The following is a 25,899-nucleotide window of genomic DNA, read 5'->3' as shown; positions in this document are numbered from 1 at the left end:
GCTTGCATGTTTTGTCTCATTTGTCTTTTTTTTAACCGTTTCAGTTGATAATATCTTGTATACGCGAAATTGAAACTAAATTTCACGCATAATAATGTTCCACTTTCAATTCTCAATTGTTGCTAATCATTTTCTTTATGGTTTTGAATATATCTGTTCTTAAATTCGCGCTCGAAATACGTTTTCGAATATCACACTCTCGTTTTCAATTAACTAACACTCATATACACTGATTGTCTTTTATATTACGGGATTCATGGCATTAGATAATTGTTTGTAAGCTCAAAGGTAGTATATAATATACCTCGAAAATATTTTTGTTAAAAATACATGCTTGCTTTTATGAAAATACTGAAAATTACATTCGATTTCAATCTAGTCTATAGAGACTTTATTATTGTAAATATACATAGAGAGTATAGAAAGAAAACTTATTTAAGATGCAAATAATATATCACACATAATAGTCAACTGACTAACATTTTATCAACTGTAATGGCAAAACTAACTTAACTGTTATAATAAATAGTCTGTATAAATAGTATTTTATTCTATACGAAACGTGTTGATTGTTGATGATAAAAATTAATCTGTGTCCATTAAATAAGATGGTATTGTAGGTATTCTAAGCAGGTGTACAGCTATAGGTATGTTGGAAAATATGCGGCAGAAGCAATAAAGCAGGAACTAACGCTCATCTAACTAAAATTTGCATATATATCCGCCTTCGTTGTTTTATGGCATGTTCTTAGTTGCAAATGTCTTGTTTTATACCGTTATTTCCATTTGAATGGGTATTGATGCAATTATGCGCTTTACGACGTGTCGAATATTGGTTTGTGTTGTGGTCGTACAAGGTGTTAACCTGAAAACTGGTCAAAGCTTAGATGTTTTTGTCGACTGGAGCCGATACAATATACTTATTTTAGTATTGCCAATTTGTTTAAGTATTATCTGTTGTCTCCGGGTTAATACTTTGCATGCCGCCAAGATCATTCTGTTAATCTCGAGTTCTCCTGCTTTGATTTTCTTAAGCGCGCATTCACCAAAATTATTTGTTCTGCGTAAATTTAATAAGATCTTAAATTTTAAATTAATCCATTTATTTGTATTTCCTTATGTAGCTTGTATGTACTTTCTTTCATCTCAAAAAGGCATTTATTGAGAAATATTTGTACAATATATTTTAATCAAATTATTTTTCATCATTTTGTACAACTCTGTTCGAAAGGAAGATGTTGGTTTGGCAACGATCCAATGGTCGATCCATTTTCGCACTTCTGCATGTCTAAACCGTGTGCCAGTCAAGCTATGCAAAATCGATCTAACCAAGTGCGTGTACTTTCTGTTCTTCAACATTTTTGCAACGTGTGACCCAGAGTAGTCAAGCAAAAAGATGACTTTGCGTATTTTGCTGATGTTTTTAGTAGCAGTACATCTGCAGTAACGGTTTTAATCGGTTTTAGCAGCTCGTAAAACACTACACCTTGTTTGTCCTATCATATGCACAGCAAGAAAAAACGCCAATCACAATAAGCGACAGAAAACTCTTAATTTTTTGTTAGCAATCCGTAAAATAAAAATAATACATCGTGATTTTACGATATTGAAATGGTATAAAATTGTGTTCTCAGTCAATCTGTGTGGTATCTATTCCTCCGCCCCCTTGTGGATCTTTCCCATCGTTGATTAATTATTCTAATCTTGAAGTAAACATTTGATTAGTTCATGGTTAGCGCCTGTGTACACTGAATGACGTATGTCAAAACCATCAAATTTAACAGATGTTTACATTGTTACTTCGCATTTTAATGAATAGATGTCGCTGATTTAAATTTATTTGATATGTTACTGATTTTAAGTTAATGTCTATTGAACTAGAATACTAAAAATGTTGCTGCGGAATTTTATTCAAACGCTTTTCTGCTGACAATCTCAACGTACTAACTATCATATCACTGTTCGTATATCATATTTATTATAAAAAGTTACTATAATTTTAGTTACTTATAATTAGCTTTACCTGCTGTACGACCACTATTTGAATTTCGTGAAAAAGATAGAAAGGTTCAGCTTTCTTTTAAAAGGATAACTATTAGAGGTCGGAAATATGGTAACAAATTGTAGCTAGCGGGGGTTATTTTAAATAACTATATCACTGATTAAGAGTTTTAAGTTCTGTGTGTATTGATGCTTTTAATGCATATGTAATATATTGTTATGTAACGGTGCAAAATTTTGGTTTGATGCCTTTAAACAACGTTAAACTACACATTGAATCATTAAAACTTTTGTTAACATTAAAAAGCCAAAACATTTCTTGTTTTAAATGTTTCTTTTAACAAAATGGAATGGAAAATGAAAAAAATGGTTTCATGTAGCATTGTTGTATATTTCTGTTAATATTATACCTGACCCAGATTTTATATGTCAAATATTTTTACACATTTATAGAAATTTGATATTAAATTAAGTTGTTCGTATTGCAGATTCGTTAACAGTTAAATTTCTATACTTATATTACTAACTAAAAAATAAAACTATTCCGACACGTAGCTCGCTTTATCGATGATCTAATCTGCACCTGTTTTATACGCGAAGAAAAAGAGATAGTTCGACTGGAAGGTGGTGTTGATGTTGGCAGCCTTGTCAAGGTCGTCGCTTTGAGGTGAATAACTCCCTTCATTTGGCCGGTCGCCGGCGACGTAGTAGCAAAATAAAACGGCAAACAAAAATTCTATCCGACGTTTTTTCCTAATTCGAATTTAATACCCGCTGATCACGTCGACTCCGCGGACGAATCGTTCGAACGCTTTCGGTAAAATTGGTTCTATTGACGCTAATACAAAGCTTCCTGTGTGTGGTAGGAAGTTTTCTAATTAATTCATTAATATCATTATGTTTTTTTTGCATGAACTATTATCTAAATTGTTATAATAATCATCGAAAAAAAAAACCATAAGAATTCTTCTAAAAATAATTTTATGTCTTCAGTGGGAGTTAATTAAACAGTCATAAATGTTTTATTGGATATCGCTTTAGTGATAACTCGGAATTATTTAGCGACTAAAGGAAGTTTAACAAGAATAGGTTCCAAAAATTGAACAAGGTATGAGGGCAGTTTGAGAGTCATTGACTTTTTGAATTTTCCACGCAGTAACTTTAAATGCATCATTTCTGCCATCAATTGTAAATTATTAATATAGTACTTTTGAGCAAGCTGTGTCATCTAGTTCGTGTTTGACAGCCATTGACAGCAAACAATCTTTCGACGTTTAGAGTTTTAATGAAAATTGAAAAAAGTAATTTTGGTGCGCTGATAATTTTTTTTCTCTGAATGACTCTGTACCATCAATTTGAATAGTTAAGAAGTGGTCTACTAAGTTCTATTGTGGTTGTACGAGCACAAATGATGTCGAATGTTCAGGTCGCTCAGAAGTCGTCACACCAGAAATCGGCTATATATATATATTATATATTATATATAGTATGAAAGAGCTGTCCGCCCAATGGGTGCCGCGATTGCTCTGTGATTGAGTGTGGTTTCTTCAAAGGAGGGTTTGGCATATAACATGGGTATGTCATAAAACACCAGCGACCAAGGAACTATCAAAACAGTGTTTTTTCCTGAGAAATATAAGTTGGATCTGTCGGTTGTACTCAGTTTTTGAAGATGCACGTATTTTCATTCATATTGATTATCTTGAAAAGGGTAAAACGATCACCGGCTAATATTAGTCAGAGCGTCGAAACACGAATGACCAAGATAATGCACAGGTACACATGTGTGTAATCACTATGGCAAACATTCTAAATTGAACTAAGAACTTCTACCCCATCCAGCATATTGCGACTCTCCTATTTCAGCGACTATTTCTACTATTTCCTATTTCAAAATCTGAATAAATTAAAATGACTGAAACAAACGCTTGTTTTGATAGGCTTTAGTAAACCGATTATAAAGAAATTGGAAAAATACTTCGTATATACTAAATAAAATACTAAATACTACCTCATGTATTGTTAAAAGAAATTTATGATGCGATATAAAACGTTTTTTGTCGAAAAAATATAGAAACAATAGCAGAATAAAAATATGATAATATAAACTATATCATTGTTTGTAAGTACTAATTTAACAACATCTAAAACGGCGATAAACGATTGACGATCTCGATGAGTTTGTATTTGGAACATGAAATCCATGCTATTGGAATCAATATTAATCAACTTCTATACTATCGTACCAATATACCTATAATACATATAGTAAAAGATAGCTACCATTATTGTTTGGTGCTTATGTAAAAATATAGAAAATAGAAATAAAGACGACAGCATACCAACACAGCAACTTCATTGACTATGGGAACAAACAACAAGGAGTTGTCTATAATAGGGGTCTTGGGTTAACACTAAGAGAAATCTATATATTTTATAATGAATAGCATTTTTTGGAATTGTTTATATTACGTTCTTCTAACCATGCCAGATAGACTTTGAATGTTGTTATCAATCTGTTTATTAATACGAATATTGCTATGCTCTATTAAACTTACTTTATTGAATACGCTTAACTGTATGAGATGAGGACTTCGGAAATAGTACCATTAAGAGTATTCATTATAATCAATCCATAGACCCGGTACGAGTGTCTACTTCCCAGCCAATATGCTGCTGTTGGTGTTCTAAGACATTCTTCACTAAATCTCGCCACTGTTCACGATTATCCGCAACCGTTCTGGTTGCGATCCATCTTGAGCAATGCCATTTTTTGAGCTGCTCATTGTTTTTTTTCTCATTCAAAAGGTCGATTTCGTTACAAGCGTTACGTTAAAAGCAATCTATGTCTCTGGATTTGTTCTTCAACTGTACATTGATTGTCGCAACTTAATCCCATAACTTCATTTCTAGCATGATCTCGCAGAGAGATATGCAGAATTTACTTTAAGTATTACATTTGAAAGACTGTAACACTGTCCAAGTCTTTGTATTATTTTGTTTTTCTTATATTTTTTCCTAGAGTTAATTCAGTTAATTCAAAGCTATATTTTAAAATACTGTGAACTTTTATTCTGATAGGATGGCAAATAGTTATATAGTGTAAATGGCATTGCGAACGTAATTTTTTGACTTACTAATACACTGACCAAACTGATCTCCATCGATTCATAAACAGAACTTCATAAATTCATAAACAGTTGTGTTTCTGTACACCCATGAACATGAAAAACATCATAAATATCAAGCTATATTCTTGAAACAGCGCTGAGAACATTAACTTTGCCGCAAGCTTTTAGTGGGGATTTTTGAATGAAAAGCAAATTCAGCATTAACACCAAGAACCAAGTCAAGTTGCATATACTAATTTAAAAAACTGAAGACGAGTTCGTTGGAATCGTCAGCAATATTGAAGTGTAGCCAAGAACTTCCGGAGCTCCTTTTGGTAAATAGAAGTGTATTAGTTGAAAAGCAAAAGAAAAAGCAATTTCGGGGTTTTCATGTTTTTAAAAGCGAATTTGTTAACCTTTTACCATTTTTCTAATAAAATCATAATTTCGGGTAAAAGGTCTGAGTTTTTTTGACACAAAAAGGCCCATCATGTTTTTCACTGTTTTTTTTGCGAAATCCAGGTTTCGAGCTCCTTTTGATATCTAGTTTTATGTAAATGTCTCAGATTATTTCTCTTTTATGGTTGATATTTAGTTCTGCAGTGTGTGACTTTCCTTAGACGAATTAAGACTTAAGATGACTTTAAGTGACTTAGTCAGAGGGAGAATAATCTTTAATATCGAAATTTCCGGATTGAAAAAGAGCAAACCAATTCTGATATTGGTTTTCATTTAAGTACTTTTTCCTTTTTCGCCATTGCGTTTTTGCTTTTTCGGGGTAAAAAGCATTATTTCATGAACATGATTTCTGTTAGTATCTTCTGAAATCTATTAGTATTATTATAACTAGAGGTATTCGATTTTAGAGGAGTAAAAATAGAAAATATTTTTTCTTTACTTATATACAAAATTATATCTAATATGGAATTCCTTCTTGTCTGGCTTCATTATTGTAACTAGTTGTAATAAACTTATACAGTTATATTTTAATTCTTTGCATTATGTTGTGTAAATATATTCAGTTCAGTTAGTGTTTAAATATTCATGGTATCTAATACATGTTTCAAAAGAAACTTCTGTTATATAATGTCTTCAGATTAGCAGGAACTTACTCTTATATTTAAATTGAGGTAACACTGGTTGAAGAAATATATATTCTTTATTGTAAATAAATAAGTTTCAATTTAATACCTAAATATTTTTTGTTACATCTCGATGACAAAAATCTTCTTCCTTTGCTTATGTATTTTTTAAGACAATTTGCAATTCGTTGAGTTGTATTCATTGTTTTAGTTAATCTATTAGGCCTTTACATTAATATTAACGGATTTACAACAGATGTTACGGTGTATTGAATCGCATCGGTTATATTTGTAACTAACTTAATGTTGAAACCTGACTTTTCAGTATGTGTCATTCGAAGTGTGAACAAACATTATTTCAGTGCGTGAAAATGTCTGAAATTTGTACCGAATAAATCAACTTTTTGGGGAGTTTTACATTTTTACTTTAATTTGAAGAAAAGGGCAGCTGAAGGTCATGTTTATGGTCATGGGTTCATGGTCATGGTTAATGCTGTGTGAAGTTCACGACAACCATACTCCATTGATTCCAACATGTGAATACTGGTTTTGATGTTTTAAAAGTGGTGATTTTGACACCGAAGATAAGTAGCGCTCTGGACAACCAAAAGTTTAAAGACAAGGATTTGAAGACATCATCAGGTAAAACGCAAGATTAACATGTAGAATCCTTGGGAGTAATACAAGAAATAATTTTCAACCGCTTGAAGAACATGGGAATGATCCAAAAGTTTGGGTATTTTGTGCCGTATGAATTGAAGCGAAAATACATTGAAATGAGTTTGGCTATGTGTGAAATGTTGCTTCAACGACAGAGTCGGAAAAGCTGTCCGCATCGTACTGTTAGTGGTGTTGAAAAGTGGACCCATAACGATAATCCAAAAATATCCATGGCTCCAAGCTAGTGCTCGGTATATGGCGGGATCATCTGCAAATAGGAAGTATTACCCCTCGTGCCGTATTCTCCAGACCTTGCTCCTTCTGATTATTACTTGTTCTGACAATCACTTGTCTGAGCAGTGCTTAATTTCTTATGAAGATATCCAAAATTGGATCGATTCGTAGATAATCTTATAAGATACATCGTTCTTTCTATATTGAATCCGCAAAATTCCCTGAATGAAAAAGTAGTGGCTATCGAAGGACTATACTTATGGCTCTGAATAAGATACATTGTACCGATTTTTCACAATAACAACTTTTAAGGTTTTACATTTATTATACTTCTGTAGTTACATTTTGCCAATAAATAGTAATCGCCGTTCGCATACACATACTCTTAATATTTTAGCAGACAAGATGGCAGTAACTTACAACTAACAATTTGAATAAAAAACCATAATTAATGTAAATATTATTCCTGAAAACCACTGATATTATTCTAGCTTAATTTTTATGTATTAGTCAGATTAATCATAAAGTATTTCTTTTACGGTGTCATCACTTCTACTAATATTTTAATTTATCTTAGTTGCTTATGTTATTTTGAAAATCTACAGTCGATTTATCGGCGCAATAATATGATTCTAAAGCATTTTATGAAAAACTCATAGTTTAATAGTATTTAATATGTCTCAGTAATGAAATATATTGTTGATAATACCGCGTTTGTATCTATTGGCCCTTTTAATGATGCCGTACGGAATGCCATAAACTCGGCGGCGTCGTAATTCACACTTGCCAAAAATTACCGAGAGTGCAAAGGTCTTGCCCATCGAATATAGCGAGCCATTATAATAAAACGCCCACCGGACGATAGAGATAATCAGTTTTGTGGGAGGTTTGTGCAGGCCGCCGAACCCTCGCGAAATTTAAAACTGTTTAAAAGCTTAATCTCGTTTTATTATCGACGTAATCGATTTGGCCAATGGCCGTGCCCGCCCGGAGTGGTTTTAAATCACGTGGCTAGTGATTTTTCCGGCCGCGAGGGGACGCGGAATGCAAATAGTCCTGGTGGTCGTTTCCTGCTTCGGAATCTCCAACGGTTCATCATGTTGGAATCATAGGAATAAACGTTTTATTTTGATTGTATGCTCTAAACAAAATCGGTAATGGTTTTCCGGAGTGTCCGATAAAAATGTTGTGATTCAATCCTGGTCCTGAAATGGTCGGAAATGGTTATGTAGGAATGTTCGTCGGGTCGGTCGGTCGGTCGAAACGTGTGGCTGTCGCTGCGGTTATCTATCAGAACACTCACTACTATATTTGGAAGGAATTTGCACGGGAACTAAAAACACTGGTTGAATCAAAGTTGTTTATTTTAACTTGCGATTGATACATGTGGTCGATGGGAGGATTGACAGGATATTAGGTTAAGGTGAAGGAAGTACGGTAGCGCTGTGGAAGTGGTACTGTTACAGGGGGACGGTGATAAGAAAAGAGAGCGAGACGTCGTCGTGATGGCCTTTTATACTCCAGAACTGCATGGTACCAATCCACCGGCGTTGCCAACCTTTGTAGTTGTTGATGGTGAATTGGTGGTGGCCTAAAGGGTCGTGGCGGTCGCCACATAACTCCCCTCCTAGTGGAACAGCCGTGGAACGTACCTATATGTGGTGCAAGTTCCGGAATGCACCCGCAATCACGCAAACAAACGCCCGGGGACTGCTGATGAGATGGGGATCCCAACCTGAGCGAGGAGTTTTACGGGATCAGCTGCCATCGGAGCTGTAGCAGGACGTCGTTCGTCTTGAGGCGTTTAGCTTTGTTTGAGGGTACCTGTAAATGTGTTACGTGTCCCGTTTCGTGATGCGAGGGTGCTCATGTGTTGCTGGTATACATGATGGGCTTCTGTGGTTTTCGTCCATCAGGCTAGTCTCGTGGGATGTCGTCGACCACGTGATGTAGATGAGTTCCGTTCCTCGTGCTATCCTTCCATGTACGTGTCAAGCACCTGTCGAGTGGTTTATGTTGAGTTGATTTACCTGTTAGGCACCTTGATCACGTCGGGGTCACCAATTGTAGGAATGTTCGTCGGGTCGGTCGGTCGGTCGAAACGTGTGGCTGCCGCTGCGGTTATCTATCAGAACACTCACTACTATATTTGGAAGGAATTTGCACGGGAACTAAAAACACTGGTTGAATCAAAGTTGTTTATTTTAACTTGCGATTGATACATGTGGTCGATGGGAGGATTGACAGGATATTAGGTTAAGGTGAAGGAAGTACGGTAGCGCTGTGGAAGTGGTACTGTTACAGGGGGACGGTGATAAGAAAAGAGAGCGAGACGTCGTCGTGATGGCCTTTTATACTCCAGAACTGCATGGTACCAATCCACCGGCGTTGCCAACCTTGGTAGTTGTTGATGGTGAATTGGTGGTGGCCTAAAGGGTCGTGGCGGTCGCCACAGTTATTTAGAGTATTTAAAATATTTTTAAAAAATGACAATAGTAACCTCTTTTCGTTTTATCTTCAAGTTTCTTATTAAATTATTAGATTCTTCCAAAAGCGAAAAATCTAGTTTTAACTTTCCTAAACATATTTTTAATTCGTCTCTTTTCTATGCACATGTACAATTAGCTAGTACTGTGACTTCTGGTGTGTATTATTGCATTTTCCTACTGGATAACTTCTTTGATAGTTTAAAAATGGCTGCTTTTGGAGCCCTTTTATTTCCGTTTTTAGTAACACCACATTTTCAAACTTTGGTGTCATAATCTTCAATGTATAATAAATATGTTAGTTACTCACATTTGAGCTTCAATTAAACTTTTATTCAGACCCCACACACACTATTTATAATTTACATGAACCAGGCGATATTTAACTATGATCTTACATTTTTAATTTCTAAAATAGTAGGTATAATAACTTCCACCTTGAGAGAATATGTTTTCCAAGAATCTTGTCTTATTAACAGATGTACAAATGGGTCCAATTATCATTTACCCTTAAACCCTATATGATGATAATAACTAATGGATTAATGATGGAAATGTTCTAAAAGAGGATACCATATGTTTAGACTACTTGGAAGTATCATATATTTGTCAAAAGTAAACAACTTTATTAACGTATTTAAACTAAGGCGTTTTATGACATTCCAAAAAGGTGATGTATTGCCGATGAGAGGCAAATCATATATGTATACACAAACAGCTATCCTTCAGATGCACTAAAATGTTACGTGCTTTCTTAATGTTCCTTGATGTGTCTCGTATATACATGGACGTATATATCGTATATAAATGGATGTTTTCGAAACTCTGTTAGTACTATTGCAGATTCTATAACAAGGTTTAGGTTATACTTTACATAGACCTTTATTATTAATCATTTGTTTAAAGTATTGATATAACCTCTGTTACTAACTCCACTATGGTTAAGTTTCGAAGCAAAATAATTCTATTTATCCCATTTATAAATTAATTAAGTAATTTATAGTTACATATTTTGAAAGAGTGTCCATGAAGTCCTTAGATATGTTATACAAATTTAATTTTATTAGAGAACGTATATATATATATATATATATATATATATATATATATATATATATATATATATATATATATATTGATTTGAACAAAGGATCATTTAACATATTACTCGACTGATCTCTTTCAATGGTAAGTTTTTTATGTAATTGCTTTCAATGATTGATATTCGTTTATTGTCAAACATCTCATTGTAAGAAATCTTTTTTGCCAACATTGACAGATTTCTGTTTTTCTTTTGTTATGAGCAGATGTTGAACCTACATCAAAAGTAACTTCTACATGTTTAACAATTTATGTAAAATCTTGAACATACAGTTATCTGATATGCTTATAACATCAACTCACTCAACTTAATTCACTCAATTTTTGTTTTATGTCTTTTGGGAGCAATTGCCGAATTAGGGTTATCAGAGTGTTCAGCATTGTTGTAACTTCAGCATATCGATCAATGATAACTGATTTTTCTGGTTTAGGGCCTTTAAAGCGCTTTTGAGGTTACCTTTTGGCTTCAACAATGCAATAAAAATATCTAGTTTTTTGAAAATAATAGAAGTATTTTCACTAATAAAGCTTGTCTAATTTTTTTATCCCGAAACCACATGACTATCAATGCAACGACTGTATGAGATTAGAGTTTTATTGAAGTTATAGGATAATATTATTATGGAATTTATATTTATTTTAATTAATTATATTACGGATCTTTACGGAATTATAGAATAATTAAATTAAGTAACCGATATCCGATATGATTTAAAATTATCGAAACAAAAATTTTAACAAAAAAATATTGATAATTATATATAGAAATATTTAATTTTTTTTTGTTCACCTGTTTCGAAACTATGTTAACAATTCCCATGAGCGGTTCATCATCTAATCGAGATAATATTTAAACAACCTTCGAGTTATTTCGACCGAATGAATTTGGCGAAGAATTTATCACGAACTAAAGCCAGTTTTGCCGTCCCTCTCGACTCCCTTCACCACTATTTTTTTCTCATTGGGTCATTATTTCAATTTTATATAGATAAAATCATAATTGATTGGGCGAACTGCTACCAAATAATTGGCCACGCCAACGACCTCAACGGGAGGCAAGCGCCGATGGACCGGAACCTGCGTCTTCTTTTTCTTCAGTTAATGTCGATTTGAATAACGAGATGAATTAATCCTATTATGGGAACGTTCTATTATTTTTCTTGTAAAATGTGACGTAACAGTGTTTGTATCTCCTACATTTTTGATATTATTAAATTAATTTTATATTTGCATTTATTGCTGTATTGCATTTGACCTTTCATTGGCACATTAGTAATATATTTTATTCAGATGTACTGTATTATTTTTCTTATCTTTCCCATTGACCGTTTCATACATTTAGATGTCAAGATTAATTTTAGAGAACGCATCAAGAAAAAATGATCATAATCAGAGATATAAACTTAAGAAACAATTAACAATATTTTTTAACTGATGAAAATGTAGGCATGTATGTATGAATGTATGTATGTATGAATGTATGTATGTATGAATGTATGTATGTATGAATGTATGTATGTATGAATGTATGTTTGTATGAATGTATGTATGTATGAATGTATGTATGTATGAATGTATGTATGTATGAATGTATGTATGTATGAATGTATGTATGTATGAATGTATGTATGTATGAATGTATGTATGTATGAATGTATGTATGTATGAATGTATGTATGTATGAATGTATGTATGTATGAATGTATGTATGTATGAATGTATGAATGTATGTATGTATGAATGTATGTATGTATGAATGTATGTATGTATGTATGTATGTATAAATGTATGTATGTATGAATGTATGTATGTATGAATGTATGTATGCATGAATGTATGTATGAATGTATGTATGCATGAATGTATGTATGAATGTATGTATGTATGAATGTATGTATGTATGTATGTATGAATGTATGTATGTATGAATGTATGAATGTATGTATGTATGAATGTATGAATGTATGTATGTATGAATGTATGTATGTATGTATGTATGAATGTATGTATGTATGAATGTATGTATGTATGTATAAATGTATGTATGTATGAATGTATGTATGCATGAATGTATGTATGAATGTATGTATGTATGTATGTATGTATGTATGAATGTATGTATGTATGTATGTATGTATGTATGAATGTATGTATGTATCTATGATGTTCAACTGTGTGGAGACTGAAATCAACATTCAAAAATTAGGTATTTAAGGAAAAATTGATTATTAAAGCCAAATATAGTCTTTGTCGGGGTATGGGTAGAGTATATTTTCAACTGATTGAAAATTATGTTATTTTGATGGAAAGGGATGGCGACTTGTTGAATCGACAGTACAGACAATATTGCTTATCCCATTTTAATATAAATATAACATAATAGAAACCATTGACTCTAAATACCTGAAATTTACTGATGACATCTTACAATTAGATATAAATACATCTTTTATTTCGAACTAGGGCCCTGTCACTTGCGCTATATGGCATCTCTCTCTTGAAGAAAGGACCAAATAGATGTATGGTTGTTGTCCTTTGATGACTTTATGAATTGCACTGGTATACTCTGTATGGAATGCTTTCCCGTGTTCGTATACCGTGAACTACCATGCTTGTGCCAGGATCTATGGACCTACATACCATGGAATTTTCCTAGGGGACACTGAGTGTTTAACCTTTGAGGACGCTATAGTCTGAATTGTGATTTTTTCCCGAAGTTTACTAAACAATTTTAATGAATGCTTCAATTACGGAACTATTACCATTCCAGCGTCAACCTGTATTAGTTTCTTGATAAGTTGAATGAAGTTAATTGAATTAATTCAAAATATTCAACGCTCTTATATCTTTGTATTCCTATGATTATTTTGGAAATAACCAGAACTATATGAGTAGCGTTATATAACATATACTTATGTGAACATATTTTTATCATGATAATCACTACGATACTCGCTGTTGCTGTTGTTAAATGATGAAAATATTATTAGATAAATTTAATCTAATTATAAACTAGTCTTTAAGGTGTTCCTGTTTAAATATAGATAAATAAGATATATAAGAAGCATGAAAAATACCCCCATAATTACATTAATATCGTAGCGATACAGATGATTGACTAATTAACGTTTTGTTATATGACACTAACAAATGTTTAATATTTCAAGTTAAAATCAACCTTGTACAGCTCATAGAAAGTTATAGCTCAGCACAGGACTATTTATCACGGTGCTATACATGCTGTGTTTATACAGTAGCGTTGCTTTTAAGTTGCTTGGATTAATATAAATGTTATGTGTGGAAAAATATTGTGTTGTGTTGCAATGAGTTGAACTCGAATTAGAAGGTAAATTTTTTTATGGATTTAAAAACAATCCACCAGGTATTTAAACAAGAAGTTTCTATTGTGAGATTATTGGAATTAGAGTTGTTTAAAGTTGCCAATACTTCGTTCGTTCTCTCTTAGTAGCGCAATTCGTTTTTATCGTATGTAATTAGAACTGAAGTTTCTTTTAGAAAATCTAATACTTTTTTTGAATATCAAATGTGTTCCCTTAACTGTTGTCTGATATTCTCTTCACCGTAATTAGATTTTAAGGTTCTTGTTTACAGTTATTTAATGTGCTTTACAGCATGGTTGGTTGTTCTTATTTTTTACAACCAAGCGTCTTTGCAAGCTTGCACTATCATTAATTACAATCAATTACGATCAATATATTTAGATTTGCGATTAAGTTTAAATGTTATTAGAGAACGATAACTAAATTGAGTACCCAGTTAATTTAATCTGAGTAATTTAGATACAAATTCCAGTGAGTTTAAGCTTTTCATTGTAATGAGTCCTATTTAGGGCTCCAGCCGAAAAAAAATTAACGGTTATTTTTTTTCGGGCGCGTTATTAAAAGGTCGTTTTGATTTTTAAGTTGATGCGATACAGTTAGAGATGATAGCTGAAAGATTGATGGAATTCTGTAAATCAGGTTATTACCTGTCTCCGCTTATTTAAATCCTAGATAATATTCTGCTGCAAGTTAAATCTATTTTATGTTGTTTTGATTTATATTTCCGCCAATTTAGCTACACAAAGCAAATAGCGATTCTTGATGTATACAGGGTGAACACAAAAAGTTGCTGTTTGTTGAACTTATATATAAGGTGTGTCTTTGCGAATATATTAATAGTTTTCTTTGTCAATATTAGATCTTAATTGTCTTTTAATATATTTGTAGTTATCATAAGTAGTTGTTGCTTTAACAAGAGAATACAATTTTCGATTTTTATGGAAAACGATTTCAGTACCTGGCCCAGCAGTAACTGTTTTTTTTATCTCAATATAACGAAACCTTGTCGATTTTTTGTGGCTCTAGTTATGTAGTTGGGTTGAGTAACGTCGGCTGTTGATGTATGTCTAATAATACGGTTATTTAATAAGATGTTTTGCAGTTGGGAGTTAAGACTGAAATTTAGTTTAGGTTTAAATATTTAATATTGGCTTCAGAATAATCAGTAACTCTTTTTCTCAGGGCATTTTATTAAACCATTCCAAAACCAATATCATACAGTCACGCTATACTGATTGAATACGCTATACTCTTCAAAAGGCAAGTTAAGACTACTTTTCTTTAGTTTTACTTGAAAAGGATGGACTTGGAGTGTTTATAATATTTAGTATCCTTTTATTAATTATTGAAGTCAAAATGTATTCTGTTTGTATTTTTTTATTCTGTTTATATTATTTTTGTATTCTGTTTACCAAAAAATCTTTTAAAGTTACATACGAAGATTTGTTGGAGATCAATCTAATTTGAACGAGCTGGATGATGCTTATCAAAAATTATTGTATGGCCACATTTGAATTCAACTATGCAGTTTATTAAACTTTTATAAAAATATAAAATAAATTAATAAATTTTTCTATTTAAAATTCTTAAATTTTTTTTAAATTTTGTATACATTATAGCAATATATTATATAAAGTTTTACAATTTGCTATTAGAGATGAGTTTAACAGTGAACTAAGTCATGAACTAGTGATGTCAGAATGAAGACGAGCAAGTTTTAAATATATTTTGCTTTCACATCAAGTATGGAAAAACATTGTATAGTAAATCTAATAAAAATTAATCTACTTTTCTAATAGGCGGCTTTAACACATGTTATCTCTTGATGTAAAAGTCCGGTTTACATCAAATAATATTAAAAAACTGACATTTCGTACTAAATAAACTTATTCGACAGTTTTGTGAAAGGTTTAATTGTGTTTGAGTCACGTCAAAACTGGACACCAAAAAAAAAAAAGAAAATGCGCTATTTTTACAATTTTTTTTTGATAAAGGCGGAAAGTTTAAACGAGCGTTTGAAAATGTGAATAGCGTTTATGGTTCTGATATTCAATAGCCTATCAAGCAGACTTGAAAGATACACCACTATCTGGAAGCATATTTCCGAAGTATAACTGTTATGTTATGAAGCTTGTGCGAGGGTACTACCAAGCAAACAAGTACAGTTAAACCAAAAGAACCTCAAATGCCTCAATTTTTCATTTTTGAATCATAGCAAAATCGACCAATTTTGACCAAGGTTTCGGCCCCTACGATAAACAACAAAAAAACAAAGACATTTTTGAAATACTTTTAATTGGCATCTGTGCTCTGAGCAACTTGACCGTCTGAAGAAAGCCATTGTACCTAGAAATACCCCTATTGCTTGCGACTCGTCAGAAGCTCCGGGAGCTTAGTAGGGAGGTTCTTATACATTCATCTTATAGTATAGTCAGTCCATACTTTTGTCTTTGAAAATTTGTCTTAAGAGAGGTTTGTGAAAATCGACTGTCAACCGAAAATTAGTTTCAACATGGTGGAACGTATTAGATAAGGAAAGGATTTTCGCTCTGTTTTCGACTGTATCCACTAGCCCCCAATTTGGACAGCTTTAGAAGCTGAACATCTTCCCCTGAAACTTCTTTTGAGCTCTGAGTTAGTGTTAGCTAAGGAGATGTCGTTTCTTAATTGCTTTTTAACATAGAGGATGTAATTATGCGAAAAACTTTCAAAAACAGGCATAGCAATTTCAATATAATGCCACCATCTTCTTGATCCCACCATCGCTGATACAAATAATGAGGTATTTAGGATTTATTATAATATAGTTCGCAGTGCAGAACCATATGGCTTGATAATTAGTAAACAAACGTCCAAACTGACGGATCGCTTGCTATTGTAAATGTCAACGGGACCCAGTTAGAGTAAATATCTGAGTTCAAGTACTTGGAATCAATAATATAACAGAAAAAAAGTGACATGTACCGCTTCAGTAATAAGCCGAATCGGCCGAGCTGCGGTAGCTTCTGGTTCTGCCTGTCGAATGAAAAATAAACGAATGCCTTCCAGACTTTTCTGGGGAAATCGACCTTTTGGGCGGAAGGTACAGCAAACAGCTCCAAAAAAGACATTGGCATTATCCGATGCTGTAACAGTTGAGGCTGATCGCCAATTGTAGCGAAATTTAGTGCAAAATGATCGAAATCCTATGACACCAATAACAACGTATTTGTTCATAATATGATATCAGCGTCAGTTATGGATTAATGATGATGAAGATGATGCTGATAGTCAAAATGTTAAAAAAAACCAATAAATATTTAATTTCGCTTTAGAATTAATAGCTAGGCACCCTGAAAGCATCTGTCAGTTTCAGAAGTGATGGATCTTGTTCGATATTGGGTCATTGGCAGTGATGGTGACCTATCATTTATTACCTCAGCAGCAATTTGACAGTGTGACATTAATAGTAAAACTTTGATTTCTTTGGTAATAGTATAAACAACATAATTTTAAAACTATTGTAACACGTTGGCTGAAAAGTCCCGGGCCTAACACGTAGATGGCGCAAATTTTATTGCATTTACCGCTTTTTCAGTTAGTACTAGCCTTCAAAAGAGAGCTGTTTTCATGATATTCTATTCATAATTTTGTGAGTTATTGTGCTAAGAGTGACAGTACTTTTGTTAGTTTCAAATCAATGGATCAAAAACAATTTCGTGTTTTAATTTTACACTGCTTCTTGATGGGAAAAATACCGTTCAAGTGAAGCAATGGCTTGAAAAGTCTAATAAGGACTTCGCTCCATCAGAAACAACAATAAAGCGTTGGTTTGCTGACTTCAGACGTGGTCGTAGAGACACCGATGATGCAGAACGCAGTGGACGTCCAAATGAAAATCCACAAAATGGTTTTGAATAATCGAAAAGTGAAGTTGCATGAATTAGCTAACATCGTTAAGATATCAAAAGAACGTGTTGGTTTTATATTGCATGTGTTTTTGACTATGAGAAAGCTCTGTTCAAAGTGGGTGCTGCGTTTGCTCACTGTTGACCAAAAGCAAGAATGTGTTGATGATTCTGATCAGTGTTTGACCATGTTTAACCGTATCAAACCGGCATTTTTGCGTCGATATTTGATAATGGATGAAACATGTATGCGTTACTTCACTCCGGAATCAAAACGATCGTCATCTGAGTGGACAGCAACTGGTGACAGGCCTATTTTGAGGCAAATGATAAATTGTTCTACAAAAGTGGTATTGAAATGTTAGAGCCGCGCTGGAATGATTGTGTGGCTCTTGATGGAGATTACATTGATGACTAAAGCCAATTTTAAACAAAAACGTTTTCTTTGTTATGCTCGGGACTTTTCAGCCCATATGTTATGGATAAGTTATGCTCTATTGATTGAAACTTTGTGATATAATGAATGATATATGGTAAATAAAGTGAGGTACCAATGTTTGTCATATCAATAGTGTCAATATATGTCTCCCATTACAAAGTTGATTTTATATATTGTTACGAGTGATTAGATTTGATCTGATTAGTGATTATCTGCAGCTATCTATCTTAAATATCCGACTGCAAATAGATTTCCTTTATTTTGATCATTTGTAATGCTGGTTATGTGCGTATCGTTTACGGGAAATACTTTGATTTTTTTACTGTTATTATACTCCAGCTTTGATTTATTCATACCTATTTACTTTTATTTTGTTTGGTATGAAGCATTAGTAAACAACTCAAGGTCTTCGCCGTCTGAGTTAAAGTGGCGCCTTGCTATAGACTACGGTAAATTAAAACGAGAAGTATTTCACTTGGGAAAGTCGCTAACCAACGGCATGCAGAAATACTTGGCCGCATAGAAATACCCTGTTTAAATGTCGGTAACAAAAAGGAAGCGGTTCTGCGAAACGGCCGTGCGTCGACACCGCTCCAGATCGCTGATTTTTGTTTATCTCCCCGGTGTCAGGAAAGTGGATCTCGGCGGATGGAGAGGCCGACGATCGGGGCCCGTACGCGATCTAATCATTCCGGTTGTCGATTTGGTGACTTTTCATGACCCCCGCTGAAGGCTGTTTCAAGGCCGACCGTTGCCCGTCAGCGTTCACCGTGGATGGATTTTTACTATTGAGCTATTAATATGCAGTCCAATATGAAACTTAAAAGAATAGTTAAAATAAAAAATATTTAATATTTTTGAGAAAATGAATTAATAATTGTATATAATGTAAGTAATAATTTAATAATAAATCAGTAGTGTAATAAGGATGGTTGTGATCAATAGTGTATCCAAAATTGGTGTGAACATACGCCATCTAAATTTATGGCGTCAAAACGTCGCAATGTTGTCGTATTAACTCTGAGTTTTAGTTCAGTTTGGCTTTGACATATAGCAAAATTCTAGTTTAAATAAAATAATTACTGTTATCAAATATATATAGTTTATTTTAATATTATAGTACATCTAATGCATATATTATCGAATAATTTAATCTGTAGTTAATTATACAGCCACAATAATTTATAGGTTAGAGTTGTTTTATTATATTTACATTGGACTCTTTTCCACACCACCCATGAGTTCTAGGTGCATTTTTGATGTAGTGGTATTCCTATGGTAGTGGACATACATCTTTCATACTCTTAGAATATAATTTCCTACAATTATCATATATTAATTATATACATACCTTTAGTTGTTGCCACTCTCATCACTCTGTCTTGGAAATAATCAGCATTTAATCATAATCCCATATTCAGAAAGTTTCACTCAAGTGAATAACTAGGCTGTTCATTTCTAATCTATCGAAAGTTTGTTCACGATTCCATCATTTCTCAATTTCTTCTTCAATATGGCTGATCGAAGTCGTGCAAACCGAAGGTGTTATTAACCTTTCCTGTTTTCAGCATGAAGCACAACATATCTGCCATGAATTATTAATAAATGTTAAGACTAATAAAACGTAATAAATTGTTATTCCAACGTTTAGCTTTTTCCATCAATTTTAGTTGTCTTAACACTATTTTTATTTCGTCTTGCCGTTGCGGTGCCCATTCCATTTTGAAGGTCCCATTCTAAAATATCCATGCCTCATCTAAATATACAAATTGAAATAGTAAGTTTTTGATTTTATTATATGCTTTTAAAAACTGTATTCTTTTAAAAGCAATATCTGGAAGACCATTAGACCTCTTCGATACTATTCAGACAAACCGCTTCGTTTGAGGACGGTTTCTTTTCACTGAATCGAAGATTACGTATTTCACTTTTTGGTATATTTCAGGGCAACACGCTAAAAATATTTTCAATAAAAACCGCAGAAAATTAATATTTAACAGTAAAAAATGCTATCTAATGAATTTTATGGCAAGAGGGGGGGGGTCTAGGTCTACATTATCTACTACCTGTTCGGAGTATCTGATTAGAGACGCAATCTGTTCTGTCTGGTATCACAATTTTTAATCAGAGCTATAATAAGCAGCAATTTGAAATTTATCAAAACGAGCAAAGCGTTAAGAAAACGTTTGCCGGTTTATAACCTCTTATCACTATTGTTTTGAAGAATTTTGCATACGTTTGATAACTGGACGACTTTGACAGGCTGGATTGTTTACGTGTTCTAACGTACAGACAGCATTGTATCTCTTTTTAACTTGAATAAAATGAGAAGAACATATTGTATCATTCTAAAACGAATTTACAAATTTCCTACAATTATCATATATTAATTATATACATACCTTTAGTTGTTGCCACTCACAGCAACTTTGAATAGACTATGCATTTTACGTATGCCAGTTACCTGAAAACCTTTATTTCCCACAGAAATTATATTTTTTAAAGAACTAGTAAATACATTGCAAATATTATATTATATGGTTTTTTCAAAATTAAGTCACCATCCCAATTAAGATCATATTGAAGAAGCGAAGAAGTGATTTTAGCTATGTACAAAATTCTGGAAAATAGACATGGAAGCGCTTCAACGACAAGAAAATATTTTCTCTTTCGATTGTCGCTTGTTCGGATCGATGCCATCTAGTTTGAGCAGAACGTTATTATGAATAGATCCGAAAATTAATTGACTTATGTATAGCCTCGAAAGAGGGTACTGCCAGAAAGTATTATATTTTAGTGATAAATAATTATAGATTTAACGTAGGTTAAGTAATTCCAAATTCGGCGTCCACGTTTGATAGCTCATTGCGTGAAGCGCTCTGCTCTCATTACGTGGCTTTTTACGGCTGCGAATATTCTTTCCTCCCCGCAGATCACCAGGTGAAGATCGGCGGTATAGCCAGTAGCGCCAGGTCGGGTCAAAAAACTTTCCCGACATTGCGACGTCCTTGTTTACTGCCACTTATTTATGCGCTAAACATGGCATACCGTTAAACTTTAGTATTGTTGATGTTGATGGATACTGTTATAGATGTCCTTGAGTCAACCAGATATGGATTAATCAGAATGGTTATTCAGATGCTGCTAATTAATGTATTCCGAGTACAGCGAGAGACGTCGTCTCTTATTTATTTAAACCACTTTTACTTTTACATTTTTATTAATACACCTGATGATCTGCCTTGTTTATTTTTAATTATTAAAGTAAATTAACTGGTTGAGCAGTTAATTTTAATATTTAGGCTTTTAGCTTGGCAAAATGTTAGGTGCTTGCTTGGATTTCACTTTAAATTTTAAAAACATTGTATAATATACATTATTAATTGTTGTTTTCACATTTTATCGGCAGTTTGAAACTGTGTTCTAGTTAAGCTAAGCTAGTAGTAATCTAATCAAGTAGATCTAAACAAGTAGTAATCAAAAGATGCTATATCTGGTGAATACGCTAAATGGGACAGAACTTCTCATTCGTGCTGCAACAGTGTATTCTTTACAACTCTTGTAATGTGTAGTCAAGCGTAGTGTAGTCTTTTTTCATATTTTTTGTAACAATGCGTTGTTCAATTTGCTCAGTTGATGTCGATAGATATATAAAGTAGGCCGAAAAAATGTTTCTTAAAGATTTTAGAAAACCTTAATTATTTTTGATAAACCTTTAAAACTTTTTAAAATTTTATTTTTAATTTGTTTAGAGAATATCGACATTTTTTGGGCCTATATATCAATATTTTTATTTTTCTTAAATATATCGATATATCCTTTGCAAAATATCGATATTTTACATGGTTGTTGCAAAATATCCATTTCTTTCTCCGGTATATCGATATTTTTTTACAAATACCGAAATCGATATATCCTTTTTGGGCTTCTGGGCGATTCTTTGTCATTGACTTCAAAATCACCAAGTTTAAATCATTGCAATCAAAACCGACAATTGGAATATGAGGAATGTGCACCATCATACTTTTTTGACAATGTTTCATGGGCTTCGAAAGCAGATTGCTTGAAATCAACAAAAGAAATGAATGTCGGAGATACAGTTGAATTATCACCAATTTACTATTCAGATCTTAGTACAGATACACTGATTATATATACACACCAGTTAGTTTATTGACATTTTCTATATTATCTTTCACCCTTTTGGAATACCCATCTTGGACATTGGTAAAGGGTTGATTAAGTTTTGTATAGGCTTTATTAATAACATTTCAGGAAAATAGTTTGTTTCGTTGAAACGCTTAATTTTCTAACTTTTATTGAGATAATCTTATTTCTTGATGCGCTAATACATATTTTATGGTTAATTTTTTTTACAGATCCACAACTGCAACAAGCCGGTGCGGCATATCGATCAGAGTATCAAGAACGGGCACTAGTAGTATCCTTGCAGATGTTTAACTTGATTTTGGAGAGATGCGTCTCAATATTGCAAGAATATGCAGAGAGTTATCACCAGAAAGAAAATAAGGATACAAATGTATCTCCATTCGATTCATTACCTCCTGATGCCAACGTTCTCTTACCATCCATTAAAATTTGGTGCGATTGGATGTTATGCCACACATCTATATGGAATCCACCACCGAGTATACAAGACTTCAAAGTTGGGTAAGTTGCTCATGTTATTTAGTTTTGTCTTTTTTGCTAGTATATTATTTTTGTAACAATAATTATTCTGCAATCTGTCATCTGAAATGTCTCAGGTCCGATAACAAAAACCGTTTTTGTCATTCGTTTTTGTTTAAATATTCTACCTTTTTTCATTACCACCGTTTTTAATTTTTATAATTTTTGTGCAATTAGGGCAGTTTACCTGGTCTTAATTAATTAGGATTTGTAAATTATAAAGGGTTTCCTGAAATTATAATATTAATCATTCAGGTATTGTATTTGTTGACAGATCATTTGTTGTAAAGATCAGTCTAGTAATAAAGAGACATGAAGAAAATATTGATTTTCAGTTATTTTATTACATCGGTTTTTACACATAAATAGTGATGTAGTCAGTGTTAAGGTTTTTCTTCTTGCATTTAATATCTTTCAGCTTTAGAAATGTGCAAAAATGTTACTGGTATATTCTCGCAATTTTCCTCTTTGCATAATTTAGCTTCATCCCGCTTCAGGCTATTCTATATTCCATAAATACAAAACATGTCTTTGGTGATGTCATTGTCAGTTGAGGATATTATAATAAATGCTTATTAAGAATACTGAAGTTTTAGAAGTAAACACTGTGTAATAAACCGATAAATTAATAATGCGAAAAAAATGTGTTCATATTTATGGTATAATAAAGATGCTATGTGACTTTATATAATAGATGGGAAAAAAAGTAATATCAAGTTTTTTCATGGTTTTCGAAGCGAATGTATTCATATACATTTCAAACACTAATGAAATAATAATCAAATGGCCTTTTGTCATCTTTATTGCAAAGCTTTAATTTCCTTACTGTGGCACTTCTGAGATTTCTGCGTGCAAAACTGAACCAACTAATTTCCATACGCCTCTTTTGAAGCCAGCTTTATGGATTTTTTTGTGGAGGCCTAAAAATATAAATAAAGAATAGTCGGAAGGTGCAACATTCGGGCTTTAAGGTGAATGCTTCAAAATACATTCATTTTAATTTTACTGAAACACTAAAATTATGTGTAGTTCGTCGTGGAAAATAACGCAGATTGAACAATTCTCTTCCAATCCTATCAAACTCATCACCTTCCTTGGGTGAAGCTTGTGTAGCTTCTTCGGACTTCAACCCTAATTTTTATTACACATTATTGTTGTACGTGATCCACTTTTAGCGCCCGTAGTCAGTTGTTTCAAAAATGTTAGTTTCGCCTTTAATCCAAAAGATTGAGTTTGCTACAAAGTCTGTGGTGAATTCATTCAATCTTCATTCGATAGACATGTTCAGATTATTGCAAAGTGCGTGTTTGGATCTTAAAACTGTAATATTTATGAATAGTATGAAGAATTCGCATTTTATATCAATTATCTATTTTCTCTATATCTCTTATGAAGGACAAAATTATAAGGTTATATATCTAATTAAGTATATATTTTGTATATATACGGATTACAAATAAGTCTTCGTCATTAAAAATGGGCATTTTTAATGACATATTTGTGAACAAATAACTAACAAAACATAGATAAAGTGGTTATATATAGATAATTATGGTAATTATTTTGATTGAATAAATGTAATTTGTATTGTTTTTGTAGTGTTTTTCAATGTATGCAATGCTATTCAAGCAAAACTATTTTGAAATTTATTTTCTAATAATTGCAATTACTTTTGATGCATACATTAATAAAATTTAATGTAATTAACATTTACTTTGATTATCATCGCGGTTAGTCATTGTGTTCTTTATTGTTTCAGATCATCTGGTGATTTGTGGTCAAAATTAGGAGTGCTGATGAATATCTTAGAAAACCTGGATCAAGACGCCGGCGACATATTTTCAATGGATCCGAAGGAAGGTAATACACGCTTAAATGTAACAATAAAAAATATGTTTGTGCATACGTATCATTAGTTTGATCTTTACGAGTCTTAATTAAGCGCAATTCATCATTTGAGCAGTTAAAAATGGTTAAAGTGCTTTGATACAGAATAATCGCAGCGGGGGTTGAGCATAGCACATTAATAATTTTGGACGTGAAGGCATTTTCTTTCACTGCACATAGACCGACCGCTATGCATCCTTGTAACTAGTGTACCATCTGATTGATGATTTCGGTACCGAATTAACTATGACTATGCATTAGAATCGCCAGTGTCGTACCCGTGAGAATATTTCGATCGTTTGAGGTTTTACACTTTCATATTTTTCAGTTGATCATTCGTATACTTTGTTAGAAAATCTTGACGTTATTAAATCGCTTTAAAATCTTATAATAGGTAAACGAACAAATTAAATTTAACATGTTATCTAGAAGATAATTGGCGTGGACATTGATCGAAAGTGGATATTTTGGTTCATATAAAAAATGATTTTTTAAGATTTTTTGAGCTTGATTCTTTTCCAGTATATTATGTTTAATGGGATATTCTAGTCTAGCAATTTGAAAAATGTTTTTCAGATTTTCAAAGCTTAAAGGGTTATAAGGGGATTTTTTAAAATTTAAATTATTTTCCATAGATATAGTGTAAGCCTTCTTTATATATTCTTCTATCGTATCAAAGTAAAAACAAAAACAAAAAAAAATTCCGCTAATTTATAGCTGTTCGAAAAAAACTAAACATTTTTTATATTTTCGTTTTTTTTTATACCAAATTTCGGGTAAATCGCTTCAGTAGAACTAGAGATATCGTGTTAACCGTCTTGAAAAAAGTAGTTTCGAGAATATGTCTAGTTTCGTTCTTAGAGACCGCGCCACTAAAACAGCTACCAGCTATCTCCAAAAATAACTTACATTTTGAAAAGTCTTCTTAAGGGCTTGTTCTTGGAGGGCTTTGAAAATGTGAAGAAATCGATTTTCCCAACTT

The 25,899-nt window shown here is 32.7% G+C and overlaps 1 protein-coding gene across 3 annotated transcripts in view; it reads left to right on the top strand.

Annotated features, from left to right (window-relative positions):
• LOC143190960 (telomerase-binding protein EST1A) overlaps positions 1 to 25,899 on the top strand; it is a 94,632-nt gene that overhangs the window by 25,805 nt on the left and 42,928 nt on the right. For all 3 annotated transcript variants that reach the window (XM_076395578.1, XM_076395576.1, XM_076395577.1), the window contains 2 exons: positions 22,721 to 23,012; positions 24,790 to 24,890. In XM_076395578.1, coding sequence (XP_076251693.1) covers positions 22,721 to 23,012; positions 24,790 to 24,890 — 393 coding nt within the window. The remainder of the gene's footprint in view (positions 1 to 22,720; positions 23,013 to 24,789; positions 24,891 to 25,899) is intronic.

Source organism: Rhynchophorus ferrugineus, unplaced genomic scaffold (assembly GCF_030347505.1).
Source record: "Rhynchophorus ferrugineus isolate W39M unplaced genomic scaffold, kcgeb_rfMv2 rfM2, whole genome shotgun sequence".
NCBI lineage: Eukaryota > Metazoa > Arthropoda > Insecta > Coleoptera > Curculionidae > Rhynchophorus > Rhynchophorus ferrugineus.
The sequence above is the reverse complement of the archived record's forward strand: the minus strand, read 5'-3'. Positions and strand labels throughout refer to the sequence as shown.